The sequence below is a fragment of the Callorhinus ursinus genome, unplaced genomic scaffold (assembly GCF_003265705.2).
Source record: "Callorhinus ursinus isolate GAN/ISIS: 27379988/994484 unplaced genomic scaffold, GSC_fseal_2.0 scaffold4, whole genome shotgun sequence".
Lineage (NCBI taxonomy): Eukaryota > Metazoa > Chordata > Mammalia > Carnivora > Otariidae > Callorhinus > Callorhinus ursinus.
The window spans coordinates 125,915,312-125,937,895 of record NW_027397066.1 but is presented as its reverse complement, the minus strand read 5'-3'; the positions used below and the strand labels follow the sequence as shown (position 1 = coordinate 125,937,895).

General features: G+C 42.1%; 1 protein-coding gene across 10 annotated transcripts in view; it reads right to left on the bottom strand.

The window, feature by feature from the left end:
- DCLK2 (doublecortin like kinase 2) overlaps window positions 1–22,584 on the bottom strand; it is a 149,325-nt gene that overhangs the window by 7,854 nt on the left and 118,887 nt on the right. For 5 of the 10 annotated variants that reach the window (XR_012378048.1, XM_073892348.1, XM_073892347.1 and 2 more), the window contains 7 exons: window positions 15,357–15,476; window positions 14,982–15,128; window positions 8,774–8,907; window positions 8,286–8,363; window positions 2,927–3,023; window positions 1,912–1,992; window positions 625–741 (listed from right to left, as the gene is read on the bottom strand). Coding sequence is in view for 9 of the 10 variants with exons in the window: in XM_073892348.1 (XP_073748449.1) it covers window positions 625–741; window positions 1,912–1,992; window positions 2,927–3,023; window positions 8,286–8,363; window positions 8,774–8,907; window positions 14,982–15,128; window positions 15,357–15,476 (774 nt within the window). In the remaining variant the exon portion in view is untranslated. Of the gene's footprint in view, window positions 1–624; window positions 742–1,911; window positions 1,993–2,926; window positions 3,024–8,285; window positions 8,364–8,773; window positions 8,908–14,981; window positions 15,129–15,356; window positions 15,477–16,886; window positions 16,974–22,584 lie in introns of all 10 variants that reach the window. The other 5 variants (XM_073892343.1, XM_073892344.1, XM_073892345.1 and 2 more) reach the window with 2 other exon arrangements.

Here is a 22,584-nt window from a genome sequence, read left to right as displayed (position 1 = left end):
CCACTTTTGAGTTGTTGTGTTTATGGTTTTAGATAAATTGCCTTAAAAACATTTTGAAAGAAGAAAGGTCTGAAAAAATATGGGGATCACTGTTACGGACTTCTAAAATCTAACCTGGAAAAAACTAATATTTTTTTACATTGTTCTGTACTTTTAAAAGCCACAAAACACTGACTTCTAAAAGGAATCTGTTTAACTTTAGCAGTTTCTTATCCCGGGTCCCAAAGAATAATTCCTACCTCACAGAGTTTGTTTGAGACCGTAAACCCATCCAGGCTTGGGAACCCCTCCCCAGATGAGATACAGAGATGACAGCAGAAGCAGCCGCGAGGGACGGCACTGAGCCCAGGAGGAGAGGCCAGGGGCTCCTTGGCGCCCGGGGCCCATCCAACTGGCCGGTCCTGCACAACCCCCTCCCCCTAGGACTCCAGGCTCAGGAGTCAGCCAGATGGGGGCACTCCATGTGCCAAGCCAGTCTTGAAGCGAAAAGAGGAACATGGAAGGTGCCAACTTCCATGTGAGGGAAAGCCCTTGGCTATTCACTTCTAAAGATTCAATGTCTGCTGAGCAGTCAGGCCAGACACTGCCACTTTCCAAGAGCACAACAGGGTGCCTTCCACTTACCATGATAACCGAGACCCCGGTGGTGATGCTGTTCTGTTTGGGGAGCGCGTTATTAAAGTGCTGTTTGAGTTTACCTGTTACTTCTGCTTGCATATTATTCTCCTGGGAGGCATCATCCTACAGAAAAGAAAAGAATCACATACAATGATTTCTGATTCTCAAGCCTAAGTTGTGTTTTCCTTAATAGTCACCCCCACCCCACCATCTCTTCCTGAAAGGGCCCATCTTTACCACAGGGTTAGGGGAACAATGCCCTTTTAAAAATAATTACTTTTGTGTAGCAGTCCTCTGTCCTCAGAAAGACCTCAGGCCATTTGCTCTGCTCCTTAAGCCTACAGTGGGCTGAGGAGGGAGCACCAGTCTCCCAAGAGCACGAAGGAGGACACTCTTTAGGCTTCTGAGACTCTCCACAAAAGGCATAAATCCCATAGAATTTTGTACAGATCCCTCCCATGGACACATCAAAATTAATGAAGAGTTTATTATTTTAATGAAGAATTCGGTTACTTGTTAGTCTTTATCGCTCATAAAGAAATGTGGCATCTCAGCTACTCGGGCTAAGACCCAAGTCACTTGGCCAGATCCAGAGAGGCCAAAGCCCGATGTCAGGATGTTGGGATCACAGAGATGGTTGAGGGGCCCAGGGCACCACCCCTCCCCAACAAGCTAGCCAGAGCCCTTGGCTATGTACATTAACCTCACTCTCTCAGAGCCTCTAGAGTAAGGGAAATGCAAACTCTCCCACCAGCACCACTTAATGGATCACATTTACCCTAAACCCAGAGGTACCACCAAGCCCAGAACTCTGCTTGACATCATGCCCCCTCCACCCAGCTCCAGAAGGGACTGTGTCTCAGCCTCCCTACCCACAGCAGAAGGTCTCCTGTGACTCTCCTGTGATCACATGCCATCAAGACATAGGGATCAGGGTCTGAAACACACTCTTCCCTGGGCAAATCCTGAAAACTCCCAAACCCCAGAAGCACAGAAGGCAAAAGGTGAAAGGCTCCTAAGAGAGCATTCTGACCAACTCCTTCATTTTGCAGATGAGGAAGGCGAGGGCCAGAAAGGGACAGTGACTTGCCCAGGTCAAATACTCCGAGATCCTCATGCCAACTGCTTTCTCGCAGAGAGCTACCTGCACACTACTTGCTCATGAGAGAAAGCCAGTCCCCCTGCCATGGAACGTGGATGCAGAGCTCTGTGTGCACAAAAGCCACGGTGAGGAAGCACGCTGATGGTTACAGAACTTACAAGTGTTCCTTCCCTGCGAATGTGGGTACTTACTGACACCCAGGGGTGGCTCAGGATTTCTCCAGCAGTACACCGAGCTTCGACGTTTACCTGAAGCATCTGACTGATTAGTTCCTGGAAAAAGAAGACCGTAGAGGAGACGAAGTGGGGAATTCCAGCATAAACACAGAGATCTGAGTTTGCCCCACGTACTTCAAAGACCCAGCCAACACAGCTGCTCAACCATTTCAACGTCAAAGCTACCATCCCCTCCACGCCTGTTGCCCACCAGGCGGCTACACAGACACAGCGGCCTCGGGGCGGCGGCAGTGCAAGACAAGAGAAGGCCTCTCCTGGGTCGCCATTAAACCAAGATGTTCCCTCCTAAGAGTTCTGGTTATTATCATCATTCCACAGTTTAAAACCCACAGTACTGTTCCTCTTGGCAAGTTGGTATGTCTCATTCTCACGTTCTGATGGGTGTCCAATATATATATTTTTAATAAATGAAAGAACGAATGTTTGGGGTTTAGAGGAACACAGGACAGTGACAGGGGCAAACTGGGAAGACAGCCAGTCCGGCCTTCAGAATTCGCTTAAGAGTTTCAAGATAATTATATGATCTCACTGATATGTGGAATTTAAGAAACCAAACAGATGATCATAGGAGAAGGGAGGAAAAAATGAAACAAGATGAAATCAGAGAGGGAGACAAACCATAAGAGACTCTTAATCTCAGGAAACAAACAGGGTTGCTGGAGTGGAGGGATGGGGTGGCTGGGTGATGAATGGACATTAAGGAGGGCATGTGTTGTAATGAGCACTGGGTGTTATATAAGACCGATGAATCACAGACCTGTACCCCTGAAACAAATAATGCATCATGTTAATTTTTTCAAAAATTAAAAAAAAGTTTCAGAGACTATACTGTGGAATGAACTTAAAGAAGAAACACACATTAAAAGTCAAGATAGACCTGGAGCTCACTACCAAGAGCTGCAACAGTCCCACGCAACAGAGGAGGGCCCCTCAACAAAAAGCAATCCACAGGAACAAACCCAGATGGTACCTTTGCTGAGTCCGTGATGTTATCCCAGTACGGGGCTGGGAACTCCAGCTTCCCAGCCAAGATCTGGTCAAAGAGATCTTCCTGTAGATTGTTCTCACTAAGTCAGTGACCAAGAAATGGAAGAAAAACCAAAGTCACCATACAGTTTTTCCACAAAACAGTCACAGGAAGAGTGGGGTGAGGAGTCTAGTCTCTTTGGCTTGGACATTTCATATCTCAATTGCACTTGTTATTTTTCCTTTTAGACAGTGACCTAAAGAACATTTCCATATGCCTGGGTATCAGGGAGAGAGAGGACACAAGACTCAAGGAATCTGTTTAGTGGGTACAGTTTCAGCTTGGGAAGATGAAGTAATTTTGGAGTTGGATGGTGGTGACAGCTTCACAGTATTGTGAATATACTGAATGCCACTAAAACTGTACACTTAAAAATGGTTAAAATGGCAAATTTTATGTTGTATATATTTTGCCAAATAAAAAAAGGACTCAAGACAAAAATGAAATCCACAAATAGTGTCAGTTCTCATTTCAGAAAGAAGCACCTCAGCATCCACCTCACTTAATCTCTCGTGGCAATCAGAGTGGAAAAGTAGCAAATCTGAGTCAGATCTCCTTGCCCTTCCTCTTCCTACTTTTCTAATAAAACAGTCAAGATCAGTGAAACAGTTAAGAGATGAAAAAGGTATAAGGAGTCCAGAATCTGAATACAATATTCATGACATAATTAGCTCCCCACTGGAACTTGACTTTTGTTGAAGCTCCATCTGAAAAAAAGAGCCCATCCAAGAATAGCAACTGGAACTGCACAGGCTGAGGTGGACGGGTCTTGTGGCTGCCTCCAGGTGGGCATCCGTCCTCATGCTGTGCCTAAGTGTGCCACCCTCACAGGTGCTCCTGCACACACAGCTGGTGCCTAGTGAATAAATGAGGACTTGACTTTCGATGGAAGGAGCATAGAAATGTATAAACACTACTGGGAAGAATTCAGGAAGCTGGATGTCCCCAACTTCCCAGAAAACAGAGCCACAGGGCCACCCTCCACCCCTCTCACTTGGTGGGTGCATCAACGGCCTGAGTGAAAACAAAGTCCTTGGCTTTTCAGGCCATTACCCAGCCTTACTGGAAAATTCAGGATGAGCTGTTAGCGCTAAGATCAAAATCCAGGAGTGGAATCAGTCTCAGCTGGTAAATGTGCTTTCTCTTGGGAGTTCCCAACAGGGCCCCTGCACCTGTTGCTCAGCGTACTCACACGGGACCCTCCCCAGCCTTCTACACAGAAGCCCAGTCCCACTAACTACCTTCTCGGAGTAAGCACCTGTGGTGTACACAGAAATAAGTCATTTAGGGCCATGCCTAGAGACAAACACTGGGCTGTCTGATGATGTGATGATCCCATTCCTGTTCAGTGAACAAGAATGTAGGCAAACCTCATTTTATTTGTGCTTCACTTTACTGCACCTTTGCAGCTAATCTGTTTTTTACAAAGTGAGGGTTTGTGGCAACCCTGCACTGAGCAAGTCCATCGGTACCACTTTCCAACAGCATTTACTCACTTTGTGTCTCTGTGTCACATTTGGGTAGTTCTCGCAAAATTTCACACTGTTTCATTATTGTTCTATCAGTTATGGTGATCTCTGATCATTGACTACAACTTGCTAAAGCTCAAACCATGGGTAGCATTTTTTAGCAACAAAGTACTTTTTATTTATTATTGTTATTATTTTCTTTTATTTTAAAGTAGGCTCCATGCCCAGCATGGGGCTTGAACTCAGGACCCTGAGATCAAGAGTCATAATCTCTACCTACTGAGCCAGCCAGGCACCCCTGTTTTTTTTAATAAAGCATTTTTAAATGCTTTATTAAAAGCTTGTTTTTTTTAGACATTATGCTATTGCACACTATTTAGTAGGCTACAGTACCGTGTAAACATAACCTTTATATGCACTGGGAAACCAGAAAATTCACTGGACTTGCTTTACTGTGGTATTTGCTTTATTGCAGTGTGCTAGGACTACACTCCCAACATCTCCGAGGTACGCCTGCCGAGTCTGTGAGCTTTGTGAACATCTGTGACATCTCCCCAAGCCCAGCTGAATCGACCTCTGCCAGTCTGTGAAGTCTGGGTCAAGAGGCACACTGAGGAGAAGTCAGGCCAGACAACCTGGTGAGGCAACAGATCCCCACTGCTGTCCTGGAAAGTGCTTGTCAAGGAGGGCGCACACACTATTTCTTCCTAAGTGTCTCAATGTTTTCTTTTTCACTGTTACTTCCCTACTGTCAACTCTCCCTCAAAATGAGTGAAGGAGGCACATAAAATCACAATGAGATTTTACAGACATCTTTAGGAGACTGGAGGACCCCAGGAGACAATGTTAGAAAAAGATGTTAAAAATCACCCATTTCCAGAACCATTCCTTTTAGCCATTCTTCTGTATTATTCATCTCCCTTTTATTGTCTGGAATACCAAATAGCTTCTATTTTAATATATATGGCTTTTATTTTGTTAGTAAACAGCTAAAAAGTTGGAAGTGTAGCTGCAGCAAGTCATTTAGGTTCTTGGCAAAATAGTCTGAGTCAACAAACACAAGCCCATAGAGTCTCAGCAATTAGCAGGCACCTTTTAGGATCCACACTGAGAAATACAAGCACTTTGAGAGTTTCAGGCCACCCCTCACCAGAAGAACAGAAAATAAATTTATCCTTCTAAATAGTCACATAGTAAAAGCCACTCTGATTAAATCTACACTGGACTTATTAACACATTTATACTCCACAATCTGGCTGAGGTGCTTCAGGGCACTTTTAAATCCTAAAACAATATAGCCCACGGATCAAGGTGCAGTAAGTTTTAAAGCGTACGTTAAGAAAAACCTTGAAAACAATAGGAGTTTGAGCACACTCTGTCCTCAATGGCAAACTGTTAAAGGTCTGATGAGGTAACTTGAAATGTTACAAAGGATTTTCCAACAGTTCACTTATGGGGAGAATGAATGTATGTTTCAGAAACAACAATATTAACAGTACAGTCATGCAAATATCACTTTATGTGAGTGGCCCCAAGAACAGACTTCCTCAGGCCGTAACTAACCTCGTGGTTGTAGGACCAGCTTCCGAATATAAGTCAGCAGCTTTCATAATGTAGCTTGACTGCTTTGATTAGCCAGACTTACCTCCAGTTCCCACAAAAAAGCTGCTGTCCGCTGAGCAACAAGTCACAAGCGATACATACTGTTCAATCTCAGTCTCGCTTTTGTTAAAAAGTAAAAAGCAAAATCAAATAAAAACCCCGCAGACTGCCCTGGCACGTGGAAACACTAGAGGGAGTTGTGAGCACACATTCCTCTAAACTGATCCCTGATAACCCTTTCCCAATTGATCTCCACTTGGATTAACCTAGGAGGGGAACTCTGCTATAACTGGCCCCATGATTACGTGCCATCAAAACACACTACCCCCTGCACTTGACTAGTTCCTCAAACAGCTCATCACCCAAACCAGCCAGAACCCAATGGAACTGTAAATGTAAAATGGCCACAAATTATTCCACTCCAGGAACAGACCTGGTTAATTTACTCTAGGCTCAGGTATTTGACTTCATTTGGTCAGTGGGACATCAATCAACAAAGGTGAGTCAAGTGGAGACTTGGAAAGGGGTTGGGCAAAGGAACTTGCCCTCTCTCTGGATACTTTTGGGGATCCTGTAGCCACCATCATGTGAAACTGAGGCTAACCCACTGAATGCTAAAAGGCACTTAACCAAGTCTTATCTGTGGTCCCCGCTGACACTGAGCCAACTTCCGGGCATGTGAGTGATGCCACAATGAGCCACCAAGTCCCAATTAGCTAGCCCAAATCAGAAGAATTGCCCAATCAATCCATAGAACTGATCGACAGTTGTTGGAGTAGTTTGTTAGTCAGCAAAAGCTGACAAGTGCTGTAATCCTACAGTCTGTGTAATCCAGCTAGGCAGCGGCCCTGAAGGCCCTGATGATGTTGATGGCCAGACAGAAAAAGTTTCCCACCTGCAGAAACCCAACCCCAGCCACAGGGACAAGGTCCCACTCAAACACTCTTTCATTTAACCTTTGTTAAATGTCTTCATGCTTTTAGTTTTATTCTTCTTGATCAATATTTTGGTGATGGGTATCTTTACATGATAAGGCTCTCAAAAGTAGAGACTGAAATCTCTATGTCACTCTTGTGTTTACTGTAATGTCAGTAAAAAGAAAACTGTTCAACTCAATTGAAAATTGGTCATTTAAAAAAGATACACCTTCCAACTTTCCTGTAGGTTTCAAAGCTTTATAATAAAATGTTGGGGGGAGCAGTGAATTCAACCTATTGAACTTACTGACCTAATACCACACCATAAATAAATACATCAGAGAACATGCGTTGTTTGCCATTTGATTCCCGACGCTTAGAATAGCGCCTGGCACACAGCGGTTACTCTACAGTAGTTGTAAAATGAACAAAAAGAAGGATGAAAATGAAGAGAGAGCTCAAGAAAACTCAGAAGAAAAACATACTTGCATCATTAGATGAACTTCTACTTCCAAGGCATTCATTTGCTCCAAAGAAGGAGATGGAACAGACCAAAAGTGGCACTGTGGCCAAAGCCCTGCACTCCCTTCGGGTACACGCTGCTGGGGTACTGAGTGTGCCCTGGGCTGTGTGTGGCCACCTCTGCTCCCCACCCTGACCCCATGTGAGATACACCGTTACCAAGAGTAGGTCTGTGTATTCCCAGGCCTATTTATACTGAAAGTATTTGTAATTCTACTGCATTAAATATTATGTGAACAGATGAAATTAATTTTAAAAGAAAGAATTCCCTGTTTCTATGAGTCTATGAGAACTAAGTTGAATGCTGTGGAAAGTGAGTTGTTTAAAAAAAAAAAAAAAAAGACCTGCTGTCAAATTAAGTAGGAGAAATGACTATTAACAACAGGAGAAAGATTTGTTTACCTAGAAGGATCAGACTGCTTCACAAGCATCTTTCAATCTTACCACCCGTGAAAAAGACTGAGAATGGTATATGTGCTGCCGAAGCGAGCACGAAAAAGACTGAGAATGGAAATTGTAGACATTGGATGATGGGTGTGTTTTACAGAAGAATGACCATAAGAAACTCAGAGGACCATACACCAAGCAAAGGCCTTGGCCTCACATCAAAGTGTGGTCAAGGAATAGCCATTAATAGTTGTAAAATATGATAAAAAGTGAAAGGCATGTTTATATAATTTTTAACTGACATTTTTATTGACCAGTCACTGGTCCTGACTGCCAGGATGAGGATGTCTGCTGATCAGAGGGAGAGTTTACAATTCAAATGTTGTTACTCAAAGAGCCACTGACCTTCGGAATGGCGGGAATCCACAGAGAAGTATGTATGTGATCACGCCCGCTGCCCAAATGTCCACCTTCAGGCCATAGCTGGGAAAACAAAGTGGGTGGAGGGGGAGAAATAAAGATATTACCCCCAAGGACCCTCCACGCTACTGGAGTACTTGCCTTTGTTTGTTATGAAAAAAGGATTTTCTCGGTGTCAAAGCGCTCATTTCACGTAAAGGAATTAAATGCCCTTTGGACAGAGGCATCTACTTTTCTCCCAACCTAACCACGGTCTTAGGGGCTACTGCTGTATTTCCAAGACTGGCCTCGGGACGAAAATCCAGGCCTATGACTCTTGGACATAGAAGCACAAAGTCATGATCAAAGTCATGATGCAGATCCACCCTCCACCTTCCTTCCCAAGAGGCCGTGAAATCACTGCAGCTGGAGCAGCTACACATACCTTTTTCCACCAAAGTGAAAGTACCAACCAGAACCACCAGGAGTCTTACCCAGTTTCAGCAATTATTTCTGGAGCCACATAAGTCGGCGTGCCACAGACTGTATATAAAGGGCCTTCCACCACAGTGGCCAGCCCAAAGTCTCCCAGTTTCAAGGACTTGGTTCCGTCAGGATATTCACACACCTGGAAGAGAAACCAGCCAATGATCAGTAGTTCCTTTTCTCAATGATTCCAAAAGGGCCCTTGGAATTAGGTAGAAACGACACAGACAGACGTATTCATCAACTAAAAAAAAAACAAAAAAATCAAACTCTCCCCGTGATAGTAACACCATGATTTGTTTTTGATGCTTTAAAGCTCTAAATTTTTTCTTTTGAAATTTTGCATGACTGTGTGAAATTTGAAAGACGGTATCTTCCATCTTTGTAAAAAGCTCCTTATCTAGGAGTATAATGAATATGGGCGCATGCTGACACAACAGGCGGGGTATAGGCAGCTGCTTACCCAATATCGCTTGAGAGGCCTCTAAACCCGGAAGCAGGAAACTGACCGTTGTTACATGTTCACTGTGTGTGAGGTACTTGAGAGTCTCAGAAATGGTGTTTGTTGTGTCCACTAAAACACTTGCATTTTACTTTAGAACATAAAATCCGGATTTGTTTTTTTGGACAGGCAATGATGAATATAAATATTTCATAGGGAAAATTTTGTAAGTTTAGAAAATATTTAAACAAAATAAACTTGGGAACAGACAGCCTGAACCTGAATAACCAACCACTCCACCGGTTTCCTGGTTGTGTGACCTTCGCGAGTCACTCCCTGAACATGTTTCTTCACCTGTGAGAGATGAGAATAGTCCCTGACCCATGGGGTTGGTGTGAAGAGACCAAGCTTGGATCAGGGTTCAGTGAATGCTCCTTCCTTTCCCAGAAGGACTGGCTGATAAGATAAGTAACATATTGGAAATGGTTTAACAGTGCTGGTGAAGATATGAATGCGCTTTGCTTCCAGGGGAAGCAGTCTTTCTAGAAAACATTTCAGCAACATGTGAATTTCTTAAAAATTATTTATAACACTTGATCCAGTAAATCTACTTCTAAGAACCAATCCTAAGGGAATAGAGATGAACCCAAAGGTTACACACAAGACCACCAATCTCAGAATTTATCTATGTTTTTAAAAACTGGAAGGAACATAAATGGCGAATAGGACAATGACTTCATAAATCATGGTACATTCTTATAATAAAACACTATACAGTCACTAATAAGTACATTTCAAATAAGTATTAATCCTATGGAAAATATTCACTATATTACAGGAAAAAAGAATATTCAAAATTATATATTCAGTATAATACACCAAAACGTTCAGTTTATTTCTAGGGGGTAGCACTAAAGATTACTTTAGCTTTCTTCTTTCTACTTTTCAATAGTTTCTAAAATCTTTACAATGAACACGTATTGATTCTATAATCAAGAAAAATTAACTTTATATATAAGCAAACTTTCCTTATGGGATCAAAGTCTGAAAGTTACATTTTAAATAGATGGCTTTTAGATTTAACTGCGTAAACTTTAACGTGCTTGCCTATTCATCTCTTGGATGTCCATTTTGAGAAGGGTGAATTTCAGAGAAGAATAACTGCAGAGATCTAATCTGTACTAATGTAATGTCTTTCCCTACTTTTATAATTTTGTTCTATTTAGTTTGCCTTTCCTCATATTTTACTATGAACTGAACCAGATCCTCACTCAAACCACTCCTTACTAAAGGATGAGCAATTTAGAAAATTATGTTTTTTTTAAGATAAGCATGTTAATAACATCTTCCATTAGTCTGATACTTAATGAGGGGAAGTGATTTATACAGACATCGTGAAAAAGCAGCAAAACCTCAGGGCTCCCCCATGTCAGCGATACCCAGTCTATAGAGGCATTTAAAAAGCATGACACTGGAATACCTTCCTTACCTGCGATGTCCTCATCGGTTTAAGAAGAATGTTTTTCACCTTAGTATTTTAGTAACTGCCTCCACATTTATGTACTAAGTATACATCCCCAGCACACATCTTTATGACTTTTAAGTTTCATGGGGGTAATGGTGAGGCTGCTGAGTCCCTCACAGAGATTTATCATTCTGAGTCAGCCACAGCTCAGCAGAGGCATATTCAAAGCTATTAATGATTTAGCCTAAAGCAGGAGAAACCAGGTTCTCAGTCTTGCCAGGGCCTTAGGACGACTTTCCATCCATTATGTTTAATGTAAACATTAACAAGAACAATCCGATATAGAGAACTACAGTCAGAATTTATGATGCATTTACTGAAACCCAGACTTCAGAAATTCCCTAAGTAATTGCAGTGATAAGAACATTCTAAGCAACATTATAATTTTAAATGTCTGTATCATGAAAGCGAAAAAAAAAAGTTTTATTAATGTCATTGTTATTTTGTTTTTACAAGTTTAAAATACACTCATTAGGTACTTTTTTTTTTTGAAAAATAGTGTTTACTTTAGACATGCAATTTACGGATGCCTGGGGGTATTTGAGGGTTGTTGTCAGATACTCAGAAGTCCCCAAAGCCCCATTTCTCATATCCCCTATAAGGAATTCAGAGTCAGATGCAGGAGCATAAACAGAAAGGTACTGGACAGTTCATAATCACTGAATTATGTCTGGGCAAGTGGCACTCCTTGGCTAAACATCAAAAGAGAAGTGTCATAAGGAGCAGACAAGCCTGAAATAATACTTTATCTGATTCATCTCTTCTCAATGCTAGACACAGAGGCAAATATGTGAGATAATAGGAGTCCATTTCAAAATCTTAGCTGGAAATTCTCTTCAAAGCAGGAATATGTAGTAATCTATACATACAGATGCACATGTGTGACATTGCTTTAAGAGACTGACACTGACATACACACATATGGCATTGCTTTAATAGACTGATTTGAAGAAAGAGCTGAACAAATGCATAGGGGACTCCAAAGGCCTTCTGTTTTGGCAGAGTGCTCTGTTCTCTCCCCAGTTACTGACACCACATATTCCAGTGCTTTTTCCACACATGATCTCACTGGATCTGAGAGTCACTGCCCCACCCCCACCCCCACCGGTGAATAGGAAAATAACTGTTACCTCTGTTTTACAGATGAGGAAACTGAGGCACAAGAACTCAAGTTACTAGTAGCTACCAAGTGGGGATTCCAGCCAGTACCTTTACCATCCCACGGCACCATCCTGCAACAGGTCTGAATGCAAGAGAGTGGGCCTGGGAGAACCCCGACTGCAGCCTGCACCCACACACAGATGCTGAGTAATCTCAACAATCACGACCGCTCAAATGTCCCACCGCCACCCGCTGAGATGTGCTCTGTCAAAAGTTGCACTCAGAATGCAAAAGTTTAAGATGTGAGGAATGCAGATCCCACATACGAAGTGAACACTGCGTGTTCTCTAAATAAAATGTCAACATAATGATTTAGAAGGGCTTCAAATATGAGAAACCAACCCTCTTCTCTCCCCAGTCCCCAGAACTCCTGGAAAAGCAGAATTTATCACTGGTCTCTCATAGTTAAGTCTGACAGGGCACCACCAGGCTGTAACTCACAGCATTAATGGCCACCCCTGTGCTCCCTGACACGGCGACCCATACATCTCTGCTGGCAGAGGTTTAAATTATGACACTGCTCCCGGAGAAGGCAATGCAAATCAGATGTCTGAATGCTCTGGTGCTTAACAACAGAATTCGCTTTTAGAGTAGGAAGAGGCTGACAGTCACTGTTGTATTTACTTTTAGTGCCTCAATGGCACTTTCTCATCCTCGGGCAATGCCAACCTGCTGACTAAATGCAGAATCTGCTGAGTGATCTAGTTAAGTTTTCAATGGCAGGCACATATTTTACTTAGATATGTGCAGCTAAGGGCTTCCACAGCCTGACCCTTTTATACCACACATTAGCCTTATCCAGACATCCGTTTTATCATCATCTTCCTTCTCCTCCCCTTTGGGTAGCAGCGTGGGGTTATGGCAGGTCTTGAAAAGGGGTGAAGACTCATCTAGGGCAAGTTAGACTGGATGAGGAAGTTGGTTCCACTTTCCTGGTTACATTCTGAGACAGGTCATTTTGGAGACCCCTGGTCCCCATCATGTGACATGAGAAAAGGAGAGAGTATCAGACTCTGAGATGTTCCACCCATTGTGAGTGGAAAACAGAAGAAAGGGCAGGTGAGAGTGGAATCGATGAGCTGGGAAATGGACACTCCCTGGCTTACAGGCGAGTTCGCCAAGGAAGGCCTCAGTCACCTTCTTCACCGGGTCTCAGCAATCAGAGCTACAGTATGGGCTGGCTCCAGAGTAACCTATTGCCCTTAGGGACCTGTGGCTCTGTATTTCCAGAAAACATCAATAACCACAGCCACCAGGGTGAGGTGGGCCATGGACAGCAAGGACAAATGAAGGAGGCATCCTCATTAACACTATGGCATTGACATCTGGCCATAGCCAGAGGAAGCCCTGTTACCCTTGCTTCTGAAGCCCCTGGCCAACCTCAGTCCCGTGGTGGAGGAGCCTGGGCCTGACAGGTCATAATGGCTGAGAAGACTGTTTTGAGGAGAGAATACCATATCCTCACTTCTATCCTGAGGCCCAGTCTACAATTGTCTCCATTCCTCCTTAGAGTTCATAAAACCAAGTCTATAATACATCTTGTTTTACATAGAAAGGATATTTATTTTCCCAATAGGAAAATCTAGACATGAAACATAACTCCTCAAGGCAGAAGACAGTAAGAAAGGAAAAAAAAAAAAACCTCACATACATTTAAATGGATACTCAGAAATCATCAAATGGTATTATCAAAAGGGGAAGATGGATTCACAGAAAGTTCCCAGGATAGCCTAAAAGCCTCAACATCAATGCATATTCCTTTCAACAATTATTTGCACAGTGCAAGTATGAGGCAAGCTGGAAAGACTTGAGTTCGAGTACCAGCTGCTAGCTAGCTGAGCGACTGTCAATGCTCAGGCACCAACCATTTACTCCACGTCCACCGTGTGCTTCCTTGGCACTGTTCAGGGCACTGGCGACATGAAAATAATGGAGACACAAACCTTGCCCCTAATGGTGCTTATCTAGAGAAGGAGTCACTCAAGTACATGATAAACTCACCACACCAGGGCACGTACAGCAGAAACTAGAGGGGGCCATGACTGACTCTGTCCGGGAAGTCAGGAGTGATGTCAAAGAAGACATGACTTTTGCTCAGTGTCTTATGAGAGGAACACGTTTGCCACGTTGCCAGGAGAGAGGACATTGCAAATGCAGACCAGTATGGAAATAAGCAATGATATGTAATGGTGTTGATAAAGTTAAGTCTTAACTAACGACTAGGGATGGGAAAATCAGAGTTTGGATTATCATGATATAGAATACTCAGAAAACCCCACCTCCTAAGCCATAATGATAACAATACTCAGCCCCGAAAGATAGAAATAGATGAAAAAATGGTCCTGTGTGTGTTTGGGGGGATGTGTGATGGTCGAAGTGCCTAGTCAGCTTCTCTAAAATTCCTCTACCATGCAGACACAAAGGTTGGCCCAATTAGCAAGCTGTGTTTACTAAGGCCATCATGGAGATGTGCTAAATATGACATGAAGGTTGAGTGCCAGTCTGGACAGATGGGTGGGGAAGGGTTAGTAACAGGAGAGGAGGCTGGAAAGGTAAATTGGGACCAGATTATGAAGCCCTCTGAGTGCTACAGGCTTTCTTCTGTAGAACAATGGGATGCATGGGACTTTTCAGCCAGAAAAATTAGCATCCGAGTCTCAATTTCTGTACCTGTAAAGCTGAGGTAAATGGACTAGATTATTCCCAACGTTCTGTCCCGCACATAAATGAACCATCATATTCTATTTCTGTCTTCTCTAAGCTCCTAATTCTCTATTCTTCAAAGTTTTGCCTCACAAAGTAGTTTTCCTTCTTACCTTTCTTTAGTCAGTACCATCAATCAAAATGCAAATGGAAACGTGTTTTCTAATGTCTGATAAACAATAAATACAGAAATGCATATCAATTTAAGAAATCCATTAATAATTTACAGTCATTGACTTGAGTCGTGGTGATTCTCTAAATTTGAATTCTCTCAGTTCCTTATGCAGGATTGGTACAGACTCTAAAGTGATTTTGTTTGCATGTGATCATGTCATTTTAAAGGAAGAGAGGATGAATTGGAACAAAAAAAGCAGAGATGGCATACCAAGAGGTTCTCTGGCTTGATGTCTCTGTGCACGATGCTGAGGCCATGAAGATACCTGAGGGCATTGGCCAGGTTGTACACCATCGCACTGCCATCTCTCTCAGTGTACTTGGTTGAAGAGGTAATTGCATCAAAGAGATCTCCACCCTGATGGACACATAAAAGAACACAGCAAAGTGTCAACAGTGACAATCCTATGAAGGTAACAAAGAAGGTTCATCAGCCTGGAGTAGATGAAAAAATGACACAAATGCCATGAACAATTATGATAAATAACAAAAGTTTCAAGGTAGCGAAACATGTTTCCAATTAGGGCCTTCAAGAATATGGTATGTCTTGGGGTTTGGCACCAATGAAATCTCTCCACCCTCTTACTTTGACCAGTTCCATCACCAGAAAGAGCTCAGTAGCTGTTTCCATCTCCTCAACCAGCATGATGATATTTGGATGTTTCACCCTGCGCAGGATGGACACTTCATTCTCAATCAGGTGCTCCTGTCAAAGGAAGGGTTTAGAGAGGTGGGTCAGAAACCATAGAACCCTCTTCTCTAGCTCTATATTCTGGAAGATGCACTACTGTAGACCGGATGCCGAAGGAAGCACCTCCCTTGGTGCAAAGACAAAACCAAGCCCTGGCTGAGCTGGTTTCCATAGGGACAGGACAAGTCAATGTGACATGTCATTGTCACTAACAAAAAGGAACTGATATCCTCAAAATGTCCCTTGAAAGGGCTCAATGGTGCCACTCTGGCACATAAAATATACTACCTTCCTTTCTCTTTATTACCTCCAACCTTAAGAGGTCATGACACTGAAAAAGCTTGGGCACAAAGCACTGTGCTTTGTGATTCAGCTGGAACCACTTTTTTTTTTTTTTTTTTTTTTTTTTTTTAGAGAGGGAGAGAGAGAGAATGTTAAACAGGCTCCAAGTCCAGAGCACAGCCTGACACAGGGCTCAATCTCATGACCCTGAGATCATGACCTGAGCTAAAATTAAGAGTCAAATGCTTAACTGACTGAGCCACCCAGGTGCCCCTGGAACCACTTTTTGAGTATACACTCAAAATCAAGTATACAAGGAAATTGCATGTGTATGGAATGCAACTTGAGCATTAAGTTTTTTTAAACCATTACTAATATGAATTTGAATTTCATGTTGAACTTATGAGAAAAAAAAAAAAAAGGTCCCCTCTACGGCTGGGTATGGAATCATTCACCAGAAGGATATCCCTTACCATCTCATATTTCAGAAATCAGGAAACATTGAATACCATGGGGACCACTTTTCATTTTAGCTTTAACCTCTTCCCTGAAAATACTACCTGATTATCAATCCTGGTGAGTCATGCAGCTGGGATCAGCATTGTAGCAAAATGTTTACCCACAGCATTAAGGAATTATTCTCAATACGCCAAACATGAATCATGAACAACTACTGCTCTATTTTTATGAGGCATGAAAACATTTCAATAAAATCACATTTGTTAATCCTCATGAGCTACAACAATAAATTATTTTGAATTTAGGGTATGCTCTGTTAAATTAACTAATTGCCCTCTGACACATTCTGGGTTTTCAAATATAACTTTTACATAAAACTTACCATATGAGAGATAGCTTTTGCTACCTAAATACACACATATGTATATATCCGTGTGTGTGTGTGTGTCTCATAGTGTCCCTTTCACCTTTGCCATCATGAATCTCAGCACTAAATTTAGTGTTCCACTGCAGTGGTAAGATAATTATATCTAGGTTAAGATGTCATTTAGGTTCTCCACTTATCTTCATGCATCCATATGGACATGACTTTTTACTCTAAGCCATCTCAAACAACAGATTAATATACATTATATCAAACGAATGAGGAGCATCCACAGGAACCCTGTGCAAACTCCTGCTCACGTGGGCCATTTCTCCAGCGCTGAATGCACTGTGCTTGTCCAAGTAGTCACTCAGTGAATGTTGGCAAATGACAGTGCAAATGCTAAACTGAAGCAGGAAAAGAAAAGAAAAGAACATTTACTAGGAACCTAGTCACTATTTGTCAGTCTCTTTGCAAAGGAAGTATTTGTGTAATGTCTTAACACTTTATCCTTAGAACAGTCTTTGAGGGAAAATGCAAACCTAGGTTTCTGACATCCAAGCCCACATTTTTTGTACAACACAGTATCACCTTTTAAAAAGGAATGTTTCGGTAAAAGAGTATTTCCAAATGAAAATGATCTCTGCAAAGCGGAAAATACTTAATTCCTTGAAAAAACAGGAACGAGAGAGGTCCAGGCAGAATCACACCAGGCTTTGCGCAGAGAGGAGAATCTATGCCCCTTAATGAGCCGGGGTGGGAAGTCTACGCCCAGCCTGAGACTAAGCAAAGGCTTCCAGACCTCAGACCCTAACCAACCACGGCTGGGAGGCTGGGGACAGGGCCGCCTACCCGTTAGCAATCCCTTATGTCTAAGCTACAGAGCTGCAGCACCAAGCAGCAAACAGTGCCCTGGTCCCTCCCAAGAGAAGCAGCTTGACAGCCAACTCGTCAGAGGGACAAAGACTCAGCAAACACTCCACACTGGTTCACTTACTTCGAGGCCTCTCTGGATCATCTGTGCCAAGTCTGCCCTTTATCATCACACTAATAGCCAGAGTCAGATGTATTTTTGCGAACACATAAAGGCAAGCAAATGCATTTCTTTCACTCTACGTGAAGCCAAGACAACAGGAGTTACTACCACGGCAGCAAGAAAGGCGTTCTATTTTAGAGCTAAAGGGATCTATCACTTCAGTACACCCCCCCTCCTCCCTATTGTCTCCAAAGTTGGAGGAGTCGGCAAATTTCCCTCTATTCAGGGGCTCTGGTAGGGATGCTAATTGAGAGTGACACATGTAAAATCATCCCCATCACCAGTACCCCAGGAGCTCTCTCAAATCCCAGTTAAAATAAGATGTCTACCACCTAGGGAGATAACACCTCTCAAAAGTTATCTTTTTCAAGAAAGGCTCAATAGAAAGTCTTCTGGGAACTTTCTGATTGTGGAACTTCCCCCAGGACAACCAGGAGTGCTACATCTGAAATACTGAGCGAGTACTGCAGCATGCCACCCGCCATGGCTCATTAGCTCAGCCCTGGGCTCTCCTCCACGAAGGCCAGGGTTCTACTCACTCAGTGAGTTTCTCCTGGAATATGGGAGATGGTAGCCTTTGTCCCCCAACCTCTGACTATGCCTGTAAAACTGTGTTGGAAGGAACAACCCGCTTTTTAAAACTGATCATCATCGGAAACAAAACAAAAGTAGCCCATAAAAATCTTTACAAATGTCATCTCTGATTTCTTAGGCAACCCCTGTGGAATCACTGTGCCCAATACATAAAAACTCTCTCTAGATTACATTTGCCAGGAAAAAAATCTCTCTCAATACAGTACGAACGTCACTTTTCTCTCAAACTGCCGTGAACTTACATTATTCAGCCATCTACCATTATTCCTGTTAAGTGATTCAGGACTCTAACTCCAAATAATTTACATATGAATCATTTCGTGGCAGTGTTCCAGGGTTCTGAGTGAGAGTAAATACAAAGAAAACTGCTAACTTGGCAAAGGATACCACCTTATCTTTGGCCATGGTGGTTTTTAATGACACAGAAAGAGAGACAGAGAGATGGATTAGGGAATAAACAACTCTCCTAAACAAAACTAATCATCTTGTCTCTACCGGCCCCAGGCCCACAAAGCAGCCTTTCCTCCTGTGCCTTCTGTCCGGCTGAATGAACCTGGCTGCCCAAAGCAGAGAGCGTTCTCCCAGCCCCTCCCTCATCCTTCACCTAGAGCCCATCAGTCCCCACCTTCTCAATAGCCCCTGAATCCACCCATTCACTTCTATCCCTATTGTCAATCTCTTGCCTGGGCCTCCAGGTGTTTGCACAGGTTTTCTCTGTCTGGAACCCCCACCCCCCCACAACACACACTCCTTGGGGGACTCCTTGGTGTTCCTCAGATCTAGATTGGACCTCACCTCCTCTAAATAGCCTCCCCCGCTCAATCGTGGCTGGGTTATGCACCCTTCTCTCTGTGCCCCCTGTTCTTGCTTCAATCACTGCTCTCACCCTGCTGTCTGAAGGCTTCTCTTTACCTCGCTCCCCAGCAACCAGCACAGTTGGTTCTCAAGTGTATGAGTGAGTGAATAAAGACAGCATGCATTGCTCTTGGCCAACAGTGGCTTTCCAGCTGGATTCCACATTGCTTAGTGAGTACTGCTCCCCAATCAGAGGGAGAAAATGTCCAAATCAGCCCATATGATTTCTGTGGTAAGATATATGTAGCGGATTGAATAATGGCCACCCAAAGATATCAAGGCCTAACCCCTGGAACTTGTAAATATTACCTTATTTGGAGAAAGGGTCTTTGCAGATGTGATTAACAAAATCTGCAATGAGGATATAACCCTGGATTATCTGGGTGCCATCACAACTGTCCTTATGAATGGAGGCAGAAGAAGATTTTACAGACAGAAGAGAAAAAATAAACACACAGAAGAGAGAGTGATGTGAGGACAGAGGCCAAGATTGGAGGGATGTGGCCACAAGCCAAGGAATGCCATCAGCCACCAGAAGCTACTCAGAGTCAAAGAAAAGATTCTCCCCTAGCTCCGGAGGGAGTATGGATTTCAGACTTCTGGCCTCTAGAACTGTGAGAGGATAAATTCCTGCTCTTATAAGCCACCAGGTTTGTCGTAATTTATTCCAACAGCCTCAGGAAACAAATACAATATACATTTGGATTTGTGTTGTGCTTGGGCCCATTACATGGAGGTGATGAATGCATAACTGTGGGAAGAGAAGGGCAGACCACTTCAAAGCACCATAAGAGAGAGCTCAGAGCTTCGTACACTATGCAAATTTGATAAATAATCATTTAGAATGAACTCTGTTTAGAATATTAGATACGGAAGAATTCTTTTTTTTTTATGCTATGTTAGTCACCATACAGTCTATCATTAGTTTTTGACATAGTGTTTCATGATTCATTGTTTGTGTATAACACCCAGTGCTCCAAGCAATGGAAGAATTCTTAAATTTACGAACACCACAGCCTTCTCAACAGCTTCCATAAATCTGGCCCCACGGCAAATCTTATAATGATCTCCTACTCAGAGGCACCTAACATGCCTTCCATCCTCTGGGCCTTTGCTCAGGCTGTGCTAGGCCCCTGGAAGCCTTTTCTTTCATTGCTGCCTATTGAAGTCCTAACCACTGCTGGAGTTCCAGCTCAAATGCTTACTCTATGGCATCTTCACTGATCACCTACTTCACTCATGTGCTTCCTCCAAACTCCCATATATTCTCTGCAGAACTGGTATTAAGTTATATGTGAGATTACCCTATTCCTAGCACAGTTTCTTGCACACACATCAAATTTTAGGTAAATGAGTCAATTAATCTGATAATGTATATGTATATGACAGAAAAGCAAACAGAAGGCCAGATAAGGTTAAGATTTTTCCCCCAGCTTATTTTTTTTAAAGATAGATTGATTGATTGATTGATATATTTATTGATATTTATTTATTTATTTATTTATTTATTTATTTATAGAGTGATAGAGAGAGCATGAGAGGGGGAGAGTCAGAGGGAGAAGCAGACTCCCTGCCGAGCAGGGAGCCCGATGTGGGACTCGATCCGGGGACTCCAGGATCATGACCTGAGCCGAAGGCAGTTGCTTAAACAACTGAGCCACCCGGGCGCCCCCCCGCCCAGGTTCTTAATACATGAACAAATGAATAAATTCAACTTGAATAGGGAACATGGCAGACTGGCTAATGTACAGGCTACATAATCAACTAGCACAAAATTCCAATCACTGCTCTGCCCCTGTGAGACTTTTGGGAAGCTATTTAATCAGAACCTCTGCTGATCAGTGAAACTGGTATATCTTGTTTAGCAAGTCATTAAAGGTAATGTGCAAAATTCCTCTATGTCCAAGCCTGGAGAGATAATACATTTTAGTACTTTAGTTTCTGTGTACAACCCACAAAACAGAGGTAACCAACAACACCCCAGAACAGTAGCTGATTCCACTATGCCTCCCCCTAGACTGTGTCTTAAAAAAGAAATTCTCTATACCAATTTTTTTCAAAAATAAAAGTCAATGGGGAAATCAACTTATCTGGAACAAACCAAGTTTTTAAATTATAATTTTATACAAAGTAGAAATAGTTGCTCAAATAAGCAAAATGTGAGGATGGAAATAAGCATATAATCATGAATTATAAAAACAGGATGACATTCAATGACAAGGAAAAACAGATCCAAATGTTTAAAGTGACCTAATCATTTGTCTCAGCATTTAGTGTACCAAACATATTTTTGCACATAAAGAGCTTTTTTCAACTACTAAAACAGCTGCTTAAAATTTAATCAGGTAAACAATATCCCTACCATAGCAATTTTTTTTACTTTTTTTGATAAAAATACTTTATTACAGTTGCTTAGAACTTGGCTTCCAAAATTATGACACATTCTGCTTAAATTCAACAATACCAGAAAGAGCAACACTTATTTACATATAAGGAAAAGGCTTTATAGTTAAAAATTTAATAATATTGTTAGAACAATAAGTAAAAGCACAAATTTTATTTAAAGAATATTAACTGTAAGAAAACCTTACTTATTCAAAGAAAAGGGAGGCATTTTGTAGTCTCTGCTTCATTAGCTGTCATAGTGTGGTTAAAAAAAACAACATATGACAAATTTGCCTTTTGCCTTTCTCAAACTTCAACATAATAATAATATTTTAAGTTTCCTGTTAAAAATACATAGTTTTGTAAATTTCCAATGAAGACCACTTTAGGAGTTCTATAAATATAAAATCACAACTATCACTTTAAATCCTAATTATACATTCTGAATTTCTGTGGCATATTAATAACGTTAACAGTTAACATGTGCTAAAGTCTTATAAACTGGTATTTCTCTACATGTTTTCCATACCTTAATTCAGTTAATCCTCACAATAACCTTGTGTCTTAGATATTATTAACAACCACATTTTAGAGGGAGAAACAGAAACACAGAGGGGTTAAGTAACTTTTCCAAGGTAGCACAGCAAAAAGAAGCAGAACCAAGACTAAAACTTCATACACTCTGGCACTAGAACAGCACGGTTCAACAGAAATAGAATGTGATCTACACATAGAAATCTAAATTTTCTGATGCCCACATTAAGAAATGTAAAAAGATTCAGATAACACTAATAACTTCCATAACCCAATATATCCAAAATATTATCCTTTCAAAATGCAATCAAATAAAAAAGAAATTAATGAGGTACCACACTGTTTTTTTCGTACTGTCTACAAAAATCTGTGTATTCTAATCTACACTTTAATTCAGACTAGCCACCTAGGAGTTCTTGAGCCTGCTTTCTTAACCGCTATGCTAACAGAAAGTAATTTAGAAAAGGTCTTTGTCATCCCTGCTATTATCTTTTCAAACATAGTTAACATATCAATACTCCAGCAGCATTTCATCATTTGATCTTTCCCAGATCAGCCTGAGAGTGGGACAGAAGAAAAAAAGTTCACGGGGGGGGGGGGGGGGGGGGGGGGGG